We start from the raw sequence: 12974 nt of genomic DNA, 5'->3' as shown, positions 1-12974 counted from the left end.
GCCTTTAATCCTTCTCATTCCACAGGGATTTTTCTTGATGATCTTTTTATCAGAAGCCTTATTTTATATGTCTTCTTAGCTCTCTCCTCACTCTCTTTCATACTAGTTATGAATCCCATCTTAATGAAGTTCTCTGACTATGGTATTGAAGATATTTGTTTACTTAAGCTCTGTATCTGGCTTATCTTGACAAATCATTTTCAGGGCAAGTTCTATGAACAGATATGTTATATAATTCTATTTCCTAATTTCCTATCTCCTTCCTCTATGAAGAATAGAAAAGGATGCATTTTTTACTTTCTATGACTGTACATTCACTTACTAGAGATAATTAAGAAGTATATAGAAATTACCTTATAAATAAACTACTCAATAAATCTTAACACTTTGTTACATCTAGGTAACTATTAGCATTTGCATGTCAAACAAACACAGACAAGCATAGAAACCATCTACAAACTGATATAATTTATTTAAGAAATTCATTTTGTACCGATTGATATGTATACATATACTAGCTAAGACTGTGTAGGAATTAAAATGAGAGATTCAAAAGCAGTTCTTCAGTGGTACATTTTGATGGCACCTAGCTTCAAATAAAAACCTTTATAAGATGTTAAGGTTACTTCTGATTTCTTTTCATAAAATAGATGGCATAGTGTGTTTCTCTCTTCTGCATACAATGCGGCAAAATAATATTTTTTCCAGGATAACTCAGAAATTCTAAGCACCCATCATTCAAATGAGAGAAAAAAGAATGAATGTGACTGAATTCATCCTCATGGGACTGACACAGAATCCCCAGCTGCAGAGAATTCTACTTTTGGTATTACTAATCACCTACATCATCACTGTCACAGGAAACCTCCTCATTGTTGGGACCATAGTCTGTAGCCAGACTTTGAACTCACCAATGTACTTCTTCCTGGCTTTCTTATCTCTGATAGATGCATGCTATTCTTCTTGCACAATACCTAAAATGCTGGCAGATTTGCTATCAGAGACAAAAGCCATCTCATTCAATGCCTGCATGATTCAACTTTTCGTTGAACGTTTCTTAGGAGCCTCAGAGATTGTCCTCCTTGTGGTCATGGCCTATGACCGCTATGTGGCCATCTGTAGACCTCTGCACTATGTGACTAGGATGAACCACCGCACTTGCTGTCTCCTAGTGGGAATGTGTTGGGTAGTGGGTTTCCTACATTCCTTTGGGCAGATACTTGTTACCCTCTGGATCCCTTTTTGTGGCCCCAATGTCTTGGATCACTTCTTTTGTGACATTTTCCCCCTGCTGCAACTGGCCTGTGCTGACACTTTTATTCTTGGTCTCCTGGTTGCTGCCAATGGTGGAGTAATCCCTGTGATCACCTTCACAATGCTGCTTGTGTCCTATGTGGTCATTCTGTGCTCCTTGAGGACACACAGCTCTGCAGGGAGGAAAAAGGCTCTCTCTACCTGTGGTTCTCATATCACAGTTGTTGTATTGTTCTTTGTGCCATGTATTTTTATGTATATGCGACCAGTGACAACCTTTCCCATGGATAAAGCAATAGCAGTGTTTTATATTATTGTCACTCCCATGTTAAATCCTGTTATATACACAGTAAGGAATGCAGAGGTAAAACACGCCATTAAAATGCTATTAAAAAGAATGAAATTTTGAACAACAAATGGCATACTATATCTGTTTTCTTTTTCCCATGTCCATTGCAATTTTGTCTTTCATCATAATAGTTCCCTTTATACATATTTTCAAGGCCTTCAGAGGGTCCCATAATCCATTAACATCATGTTATTACATACACTTGTTCCTATATATGTTGATGACAAAGTTCCATTTACAAATTAAGCACACTAAGAAATTAACAAGTAGTAATAAAACAAGTATAACAAGATATTATAATACATTTTTTTGGTTTTGGAGACAGACAGTAAAATAAGGATTACTTGAAAAAACCTATCACTATGTTAATATGATGCTGAATTATAATAGGGATATTCTGGGTAAATGGCTAATTCTTGTCCTAGAAATGACCCAGTTGAATGATGTGAGAGGTTTTGCAGACATCTCTGTGACCCTCACATCCATGCAGAGAAATGAACCATGGGAGACAAGAAGGCAGTTCTGTTCAAAGCATCATAGTAGTTGGTGCTTTCTCAAATTTGGGAGTTCTGGTAGTTTATTTCAGGCATGCATAAGCATAACTTGGTGAAAATTTATTCTGATAATATTTGCCAAGTCCCATTTTCACAACGAAGCAAACATAAGACTCTTTGAGGAACCAGGTAATTTAAATACAGATCAGTCATGACTACATTGAAAGTCTTTGTAAAGTCCATAAAGATAGGACCTACATGTTGGAAAAGAAAATCAAATTTACAATTGCTGGAAGAGTTTCTAGCCACATCGATAGAGAAAGGGTCACCAGCATATGAACACATCTTCTTCCAGCCTTCTGGGAAGATAATAGGAATAGCATTCCTTCCCTTGAATGAACATGCCCACTTACTTAGCATTCCAGGTTCCCCTAGTGCTCAACATTTAGCACAAAGACCTCAATGCCTCCTACAAGGATTTCCTGCACTACAAATGCCTCCTACAATATTTCCTTGCCATACAAAGAATGACATGCACTTTTAAATTAATAAATTTTTTATTCATGGAATTTTATATTTATTATTTTGCATCATTTTTGACCATGGAATCATGGGCAAGTACAGATTATTATCCTTCAACTTTTTTCTTAGACTTACTAAATGATTCTCATAGCTCAATTAAAATCAAGAAATTGTTTCATTGATGAGTGAAAATGTGATCAGAAAAGTTAAATAACTAGGCAAATTTAGAAGAGATGGTGACCACATTTCATTTTACCCTATCTAAATGTAATGGTCTTTCAAAATTTTCAAGAACTAACTATAAAAATGAAGGATTTGGGCAGAACATATCAATTATGTCTTTTGGAAATTTCTTATCTTCTAATTTCAGAGTTGTATGATTTCCATTGTATGAATAAGAAGTTGATAGCTGATCCTACTGGTATCTAAAACAGTGTGGAATTTAGTTTAAAAGAATGAAAGATACTTAAAAGAATTCTTAGAACATTTTTGATATTTTGATTTAAAAACTATAGTGGGTTTTTTATTCTGTTGAATAAAAGTTATTAGTGATTATAAAACTTTGTTGAACTATATTTAAAAATCAAATGTAAACATAATGTCACAGAAACCTTAAAATTTGAAATCTGGTGTTCTTAATTTACAGCAAAAATGTGATTTAAAATTAAATTTATGACTAAATTTTAGAACAGATACATTAGACTTGAGCCAAAATATTCTTACCCAATAGCTTCTGATATCTTTATCATGTGAAAATATGTGAAGATAGTTTTTAATTATAGTTGTGACATGAAATATATTCTGCTTATGTATAATAATCAGTGTTCTTTTTTATCTCAAAATCATTGTTAATTCAATGCAGGTTTTTTCAAAAGCATACATATCCGCAAAACTATTTCATTATAAATAGCTGCTTAGTAGTTAGTTCCTATGTGAAAACTGTTTACAAGTTGGCTTACAAGATGAACTGAAAAAAATAATTATTTACTAAGGAGCTGGCAAAGAATATATTTTTCAGCAAAACAACTTATCTTAGTTTAAAATTTACTTGAACAATTTTTGCTTTTTACCTACGGGGATAGTTAGGTAACTGGCTTGTCTTGTTTTGTTTTCAAAACATCCAACTACAGTTTCCCCTGTCTCATTCCTCCCATTACCACCAACACACACACACACACACACACACACACACACACACACACACACACACACACACATGCCACTTCCCCTTTCTCCCTGATCTCTCCTCCTCCATTTCCCTACAGAAATGAATAAGCCTCCTAGGAATGTCAAGAGAACACAGCCTAAAAAGACCTGATAAGACTAGGCAAAACCATCATACCACTGGCAAGGCACCCAGTGGGAGGAAAAGGATCTCAAGAGAAAATAAAAGACATAGAGACACCCTTGATCTCACTGTTAGCGGTTCCACAAAAGATCAAGGTATTCCACAACTGTAACATCTATGTGAGAACCTAGCACAGACTCATGTAGGCTCCATGATTATGATTTCAGTCTCATTGGGGTCCCTATGAGCCCAACTTAGTTGAAGTTTGTGGGCCATGTTCTCCTCCTGGTGTCCTCCACCCCTCTGGCGCCTACATTTTTCCTTTCCCTTCCATTGGGTTTCCTGAGCTTCCAGGGTAGGAGGCAGGAGACCCTATAGAGATCTGGCTTTTTCTATCACAGAGATGACATCACATTGGAATTAGGTGGCATTAAAACGACTTACAAATAAAATATGTTCCTGATAATCTGACACTATTTAAATAATTGCAATAATTAAAATAACCAATAATATTCAATTGGGTTTTCAATGTATGAATAATTTATCTTTTTTTTATTTATATGATCTGTTTACATTCCAGGGAGGTGAACTCTGAGCTACCAGCAATTTGTAGTTATATTTGGTTTTTAATGTCTCTTGGCAAGTTTCCAAAATCATATACACAGAAAATGGGATAGAAATAGTCAGCACTGAGGTGAGAAACCAAGATGTAGTTCAGCCCAGATTTCTGACCACATCATGTATAGGAACTGACCTAGAACAGATGAAAACTGAGAAGAGGAAGAATTAAGACAGGACCCCAGGTACTAACAGCCAGGCACTAATAATCACACTCATTTCTCAAGACAGTAGTGCTGTAGTCTTTGGGGTATCATGGTTAAATGTAATTTTCATTGAATGAGTTAAATTTACAGAATGAACTTAATTTGATTACATGATTAGTGTGTGGACATCACAACATTTGAACTTGATGGAATGATAAGTCAGTCACTCTCCAAATCTTTGAATTTAGTCGAAAAAGAGCATGAAACTTTTAAAACTAAACAGAGAAGATTGAAATACTGCTAATACAAAACCTATCCAGGAAATTGCAGCAATTGAGTACATGACATTGATGAAGGGACTAGGGATGAAGAAAGTTAACATATTTCTTAACAAAAGACATAATCCTAGATGCCAGGAAGTTGAGATACTTACAATAATGAAATTTATAGTGACAGATAATTGATCACTGCTCTCCAAATATTCTGCTATTTATTATTGTTTTTACATTCAAAAATGTGCTACAAAGTAGGATGAGCATTGTTAGGAGAGTTGGAGATTGCAGTTGTTCATAGCTTGTGCAGTGAACTTATGTCATGACTTAAGTACACAAGAGATTTAATCAAGTTTCCATAGTTTAGTAAAATACTGAATATTACAGCAGTGGTCTATGACATATTTGAGGCAAATGTAATATATATTCATGTCCCTAACAAAAATTTTACACACACACACACACACACACACACACACACACACACCAGTAAAAACAATGCCAATAAAAATAAAAAATCCAAACAAAAATCATAAAGCCAGCCTTGAAATGTGGTTGATATACCCTATGACACTTCATTAGAGAAACTGATTTTTCCTTCCTCAGCAGGTATGAATTGAAAATTACTTCTTGGTTAGGAGTGGGACTTTGTGTGCACTTCCTCTTCTGAGTGCTGGGATTTTGTTGGGTTTAAACCTGTGTAGATCTTATGCATGCTGTCAGTGACTGTCTTCACATGTGTGTGAGTCCTTGTGTCTGAAAGTTGCTCCAACTATTTCTACTCAAAATCACTGTAGAACATTGATTCATCAGGTGAGAGAAAAAATTTTGTCTTTGCTTTTGCCTAAGGCACATTTAAAAAAATGTATAATAATGTCAGCTAACATGGAGTAAAATGGGTACAATTTCAACAATAGCCCCCAAAGATAAAGAGATTGGGGAGGTGAAAGTACACATTGATCCAAGGCATTTGCTAAATGAGTATCATAAGTAGCATTTGTTTTTGCTCATCTGATTTTAGGCAGATACATCACTGGAAGGCCATTCAGTTCCTGAAAAGCAATTTGTGTTTGAAAATAGCAACTGAATGGTCATCCTATGATCTTTTTATTGTGTTTGTTTGTTTGCTTAGTTTTGCTCACACAATACCAGCTGGGCCTTCATCCACTGTTCTTTTACCCATGGGAAAACTCTGATCACAGTGGGGTAGAGAGAATTTATGATAAAATGATTAAAGCCTGAGTCAGTGGAGATAATTGAAATGATGCAATCATGCTCATCTTGGAAATCTCTGCCATCCCCACATCACACTCTGACCTCTTTCCCCTGAGTGCACTACCCAAGAGATGGTATGGTAAATGTGCTCCTTCTAAAATACTGTTTTAAGGCTGTGTACAAAGTTAAGCTCAAAATACAGCCAAATGGTTGTCAGAGCGCCATGGATGGTTTATCGACAAGCCTTGATGACTGTTGTTTTATGGAATTGTTCCTATTTAATGGAAATTGAAGGTGTTTTCCTATTTAACTCCCTGGACCTACAGTGTATCTGTGTGTAATCTTTCTCCTGAATTCCTTAGGAACTCTATTCCTATCAAGATAACTTCCCCATGAATTATTGGTTGTTTGTGCCTGTTTTGATTTATAACACATCACTAGCAAGACTCATTCCAACTGAGAACATCACTACCAGGGATGGATTTTTGGTCATCTTGATGTCAGCTTAGACAACATACCTGTTCAATATTTTCAGTCTTTATATTTGCCCACTGGGATTATCAGGTAACTGGTTTTTGGAGGTCATAGAGGTAGCATAGACATGAAACTGAGGACATGTTAACATTTACCAGAGTTTTATTCATGTTTCTATTAATCTGAGATGTTATTTGAAATTATTGCAATAATTAACCTGCCCAACAAATTCCCAATTGTATTTTAATATGTAAATAAATCATCTCTTTTTTTTATTTGTGGACATTGACATCAGAGTGAAGAGTTTTGAGCTAACAATTTCTAGCTTGGTTTTCTTTAGTGTGCTTTAAAGTTATTCAAAATTATTAAATAATAGAAATCTGATGGCAGTGGCTCAGCACAGAAGTGATAGACAAAGATATGATTCAGCTCCAAAGTTTGGCTACATCAAGTGTATTAACTGAAAAAATAGAGATAAAAATGTTAAAAGGTGTATTTAAAGCAGAATACAAGTAGGTTAACGGCTAGACCCTGATGATAGCACTTTCAGTTTTGGAGTCAAATCTTGCACCAGACTTGTTGAGGCCTCATGGGTCAACGCAGTTTCCATGAATGGTATCAGTTTTAAAGAAGAAATTGAGTGTAATTAATTAATTAGTATACAAATATCACAGAATTGAAAGTGATGGAAAGATAATAAATGAGTCATCCTTAGCAGCTAGCAGCTTCATTAGAAGATAACCCTACATGAAATTAGCAAAAAAAAAAAAAAAAAAAAAAAAGACCAAATAACATTACTGTGCAAGTTCATGTAACAAATGCCATGGATGGCAATGATGAAGAAGATAGCATGCAAGAGAGGATGAGGACGGACTAGTAGTTGACTTGTAGTGGTATGAGCAGAGGCAGCAGGAGATAGGAAGCTCACAGTGAAGAAATAATCATGACGGATAATGAGTTGTGCTGGCCAAATATTCACCAACCTGTAATTTTATTTATAATTATGAAAGTTTTACAAGTTAAGACACACAGGTCTAAGAGTCATGGTGAAGGAAGGGTATTTTGTTCCTATGGTTATTAAGTTGATCATGTATCCACTCAAAGGATTTCCACCAGTTTTACAAGTTTTCCAAACCTTTTATTATTGTGTATGATATTAAGATAACAATAGTTCTTACCTCATATACGTTGTTCTTTGGTTGTTTCTTGGTTTGCTTTTTAAGATAAGGACTCACTCTGTGTCTCAAGCTTGCCTCCAAATTAGTCTGTGAGCCAAGCTGGCCACAAACTTGCAAACCTCCTACTTCAGGTTCCCCAGAGCAGAGAATACCTTTGTGTACCACCATGCCCAACTATTCTGACAGTGTTTGTAAAACTAAATAGTAACATCATGAAGACATTTAACACCTGTTTTTCATCTCTCCCTGACATCCAGGCTTGGGATAGAATTATACAGCTTTGTTTCTGTAAGACTGAAAGTCCAGTTATCAGTAATTGGTCTCATTACAACAGAAAACTAAGTCTGCTTGCTCTAATAGGGGCATAAATGAACTGAGCTGTTTGTTCCTGGGGAAAGAGATATGTTAGATTTCAAAGTGAAAGAGAGAACACCAAAATGGAAAAGAAATGTTTGTAGGAAATAATTGATTATGTCAGACTAGAAAGGTGTGTAATAATGAAAAGAGAACTGTGGTAAATTCATTGATTTTTTTTTCTTTTCCAAAAAAGACAGTGTTATGAATATTCTCACATGTGATTGGATTTTTCTTTAAATATGTTAGATGTTGTGAGTACAGTAACTCTACTTGGAAGCACTAAGTTGAAACCTCAGGGAAATTAAAGCTGAGCGCAGTCCTCTAACTCCTAGCTCTTTAACGATTTATGACTAACATTCTGAGACCCAGAGAGAAATCAAACAAGCAATGTGTCTTAGGAGTCAGAGTTAAAAATACAATAAAATTCTAATTTATAAGAACGTGCTCCCCCACTTCACAATGATAACCAATACCAAGTTGTCAGTACTGAAGTCATATTCATACAAGAAACTTTATATGGACTGCGCAGATTGTATTTACGTGTGTGTGTGTGTGTGTGTGTGTGTGTGTGTGTGTGTGTGTACGTAACAACAATTAAGGAAAAGGAGACTTAATTTAAAGGAGAGCAAAGGAGCTAAATGGGAGAGTTAAGAAGGAAAGGAAAGGGATAAAATAATGTAATTATATTTTAATTTCAAAAATTTTTAAACAAAATAAGAAAAAAATAATATCAACAGGAAACTTTTGAAATTCTTAGAAGAAAGATGTGGAAGATTGGGATTAGTCTATATTGTATGTTTATAAAGAATTTTCTCAAGCTGTCTTCATCACTTAGCAATGCAGGGATTTTAGAGCAATGCTCTCTCTTATATTTAAGTCAAATAGCATATGCTTTATAATGTGTGCATATCAGAAAAAGTTGCTACTTACCAAGTAACACCTTTTTTTTTCATGTTTTCGAGACAGGTTTTCTCTCTGGCTTTGGAGGCTGTCCTGGAACTAGCTCTTTTAAACCAGGCTGGTCTCGAACTCAGAGAGATCCACATGCCTCTGCCTCCTGAGTACTGAGATTAAAGGCTTGCACCACCAACGCCAGGCCCAAGTAACTCCTTTTATCCTGCTGATCTCTGGCAATAATTTTTACAGAGAGCAGAGACCTCAGTGCTCTTCTTTGAAAGTTTAGTAATGATGAAGAGATCTCACTTCAAACCAAGACATCCTGATTCATAATTCCCATACATCTCTGATGACATGCTTAGGCTTCTAAAGTTTAATTCCCTTTTTCTCAAGATGGGATATCTAGTGATAGTTATCTCAAGTAATATAAATCTGATGATTAATAAATCAATTTTAGCACTAATAGAATATAATTATATGCAAAGTAAAGAGATTTTTAATTGATACACTGAGTATCATTTAGAATAATCTTGATTTTATTCTTACTATTAATTTTTACCTTTATTCTTGCCTTTATCTGAAAATATCACTCCACAAGGTGTAAAGAAGTGAGTTATGATGGAGGAGTATTAATAGAGTTATAATATCTTTGATAATATACTACTAATATCATCCAAATTATATTGGCTTATTATAGGATAATGTTATTAAAATTGTGCTAGGTCCTGGATTTATCTTCTGAAAAATTATCCAGAAAATAGCTAGTTCACACAATAACTCAGTTAATAATTATATGTACAGAATTATATTTTGGAATTTGCTACACAGTTACTGAGCTTTTCTATTCAACTATTAGCTGAAACATGAATCTATATTGCTAGATAGTTATGAAAGGGAAATAATATAATGAAGCACAATAGTTCATTGATTTTGGCTACTTGATATTAACATAAGTGCAACAATACACATTTTATTAGTATGAGTTTTAGAAGTAGCAAGACCTGAATTTGAATTTAGTTTCAGCGTTTATTGTATATGTGAAATTTAGATCTTATTTGGCTTCTTTAAATTACATGCTAAACTCCAAAGTGAAGGAATGACTTTGTAGACATTCCTGTTAATGAAACTTAGTAGGGACTCAATGAATATCAGCAATGTACATTAGTAATATTTATGATTCAATTTCAGAAGACATACAATTTAAAGAGTGTAGTCATTGCAAAGTGAAGTGTTTTTGCAAATGGTTCTTCATATAGGATAGTCTAAGAAGACAATAATAACAGAAAGTGAACAAATGAACGTTTTTGTGTGTTTTCCAAGTTTTTTGATTATTTAATGATAAATTAAATTCAGCATCCTAACTTCAAGTTTTCAAAATGCAGACACTAAATAGGTCTTGCATGTTAAGTAAATTTTTCTTCTTGTTTGTAAAACAAAAAGGAAAACAATACAAAAAATTAAGACATAAAGAGAGTGGGAATGGAGTGACAAAACTAACCAGACTGCATTAAGCTGGGTATAGTTAGTTGGTCAAGGCTTGTTCTAGAGTATTAACCTCCTAATTTTTCTAGGAATATGTGTACAACAAAGTGATGAAGCAGGGTTCAAGTCCAAGCAGAAAACAGGGTGATAGAAATCATGAGCTGCATCCGTGTAAAATTAGGATGTTCTGAGATCAGTAGAAGTGAAGCTGTCATCAGACTCTCCTTGTGAGTACCTAAGTTTTACAGCACAAGATGGAGAAAGAATTGATAAGGAAGGTATTCGAAAGTGTGCCCTAACTGCCCCAAAACCCAAGGGTACTGATAAAAACATTTCTCTTGCAGAATCTTCGGTACAGAGTTCCACATTTTTATCATCCCCTCAAATGGAGAAGCTGAACAATGTGACTGAATTCATTCTTTTGGGAATCACAAATAATCTAGAGCTAAGGAAAATACTCTCAGTTTTGTTCCTAGTCATGTATTTGGCTACAATGTTAGGAAACATACTGATTGTGGTAACGATAACCAGAAGCCCTGGTCTGAATTCACCCATGTATTTCTTCCTTAAATCCCTATCCTTCATGGAGGTAACTTACTCTTCTATCATTACTCCCAAGTTGATTGTGGACTCTTTCTCTGAGATCATTTCCATCTCAGTGTCAGGCTGCATGACCCAACTTTTTGTGGATCACTTCTTTGGTGGTGTGGTGATAATCCTTCTCATAGTGATGGCCTATGATCGATATGTGGCCATCTGTAAGCCTCTGCATTATATGACCATCATGAGTCCTAGAGTATGCTGCCTGATGGTGGGAGGGACTTGGGTAGGTGGATTTGCACATGCAATCATTCAGCTTCTCTTTATGTATCAAATACCCTTCTGTGGCCCCAATATCATAGATCACTTTATGTGTGATTTATTTCCACTGTTGAAATTGGCCTGCATGGACACCTATATTCTAGGTCTCTTAGTTATTCTTAACAGTGGAGTAATATGTACGGCCATTTTCCTCATTCTAACTTCTTCCTATGTGATCATTCTCTGCTCCCTAAAGTCCTGTAGCTCTGAAGGAAGGCGAAAAGCCCTCTCCACATGTACCTCCCACTTCACAGTGGTTGTGTTGTTCTTCGTGCCTTGTATTTTCTTGTATGTCAGGCCTGTGGTCACTTACCCTGTAGACAAGATAATGGCTGTATCCTTTACTGTTATTGAACCAATGTTAAATCCTTTGATCTACACCTTGAGGAATTCAGAAGTGAAAAATGCCATAAGGAGGCTTCTGATGAAACAGGGGACACTGGGTGGTCACTTGTTTGCATGGAGAAACTAATACTTCCCAGAAAGCTAACAGAGATTTCTCCTCTGCATTAATTCTACTCAATTATGAATCCATTCCCATAGGCATCTTTCAAGCTGAACAACTATGTAAAGATATGAGGGTACCTCTATTCTGGATATTGTCTTTTTTCCAGCACACCAGATTGGTACTATGTCTTTTTCCTCCCAAGTGTCTAGGCACACAAACCAAATCAAAATAAACATTTTGAACTTTGTGAACCTTTTAAAGTTTACCAGTATTTTGTGTTTTTGTCTTAATACCTGACTTTGTGAGTGCAACATTCTGAAAATACTTGGCATTCTATGAGACTGGAACTTTAGCTGGACGTTAAAGCAAAAGTGAGTAATCCACCTTGAGGTCACTTAAGACTGCTGCTACTCTAGATTCGCCATGTAATCAACTTTTACAACTTAAGCTAACATATAGCCACAATCTTCAATTGCATATGCTTCCATGCCTCTGACCTACACAATGTATGATTCATTTGCTGAAAGTAGCAAATACAAAGGTTGAAATTAACTTAGTAAAATCTGGCATAAAGGTTGAAAACAACTACTGGCTGATAAACAATGTCATTTGTTATATGGATCAGTTGGAGTCTCTTTGAGTCAGTCTCTTAATCCCTTGTACAACTTGGTTAAGATTTCTGTAACTTTACTTTTCTATTCCTTCTCACATGTGATGCTTTCTTTGCTGTTCAATAAAAATATTGTGGAGGCATTTTATTAAGGACAGATACCCAGATGCACTCACAGTCATATACACAGAGATACCCATCATTCGCACAGAGTCACAGGACACACACAGACTCACCAAACACATCAGAACAAAAAGAGATAGTCAGAGACAGAAACACACAAATTACAGTCCTGCACAAAATCACAAGACAACCTTCAGACAGGCTCAGATTCAGACTCATACAACAGACAGAGGACTGAAAACACAGGGAGCATGATGGCACATTCAAATCTGGATTCATTCTTGGTCAAAGGACTCCAGAGGAAGTGCTTATATTTCTTTCCTTAATGTGACACTGTGTATTATTGGTAATTCAGAGTTAATCACTAAGGCATATAATGTATACAT

General features: G+C 35.4%; 2 protein-coding genes across 2 annotated transcripts; both read left to right on the top strand.

The window, feature by feature from the left end:
• The first annotated feature begins 742 nt into the window (after positions 1-742).
• LOC100771884 (olfactory receptor 140-like) lies at positions 743-1663 on the top strand. Its single transcript, XM_027421117.1, has one exon. The coding sequence runs from the start codon at positions 743-745 to the stop codon at positions 1661-1663; it is 921 nt and encodes a 306-aa protein (XP_027276918.1).
• A 9262-nt stretch (positions 1664-10925) lies between these two features.
• On the top strand, positions 10926-11879 carry LOC100771591 (olfactory receptor 4C6-like). Its single transcript, XM_027420919.1, has one exon. The coding sequence runs from the start codon at positions 10932-10934 to the stop codon at positions 11877-11879; it is 948 nt and encodes a 315-aa protein (XP_027276720.1). The 5' UTR covers positions 10926-10931.
• Positions 11880-12974: the final 1095 nt, after the last annotated feature.

This window comes from Cricetulus griseus, chromosome 6 (genome assembly GCF_003668045.3).
Source record: "Cricetulus griseus strain 17A/GY chromosome 6, alternate assembly CriGri-PICRH-1.0, whole genome shotgun sequence".
Taxonomy (NCBI): domain Eukaryota; kingdom Metazoa; phylum Chordata; class Mammalia; order Rodentia; family Cricetidae; genus Cricetulus; species Cricetulus griseus.
Note: the sequence above shows the minus strand (reverse complement) of the source record. Positions and strands in the feature narration are given on the sequence as shown.

Coding starts and splice junctions, on each gene's coding strand:
- LOC100771591 (XM_027420919.1), top strand. CDS start 10,932: ATGGAGAAGCTGAACAATGTGACTGAATTCATTCTTTTGGGAATCACA.
- LOC100771884 (XM_027421117.1), top strand. CDS start 743: ATGAGAGAAAAAAGAATGAATGTGACTGAATTCATCCTCATGGGACTG.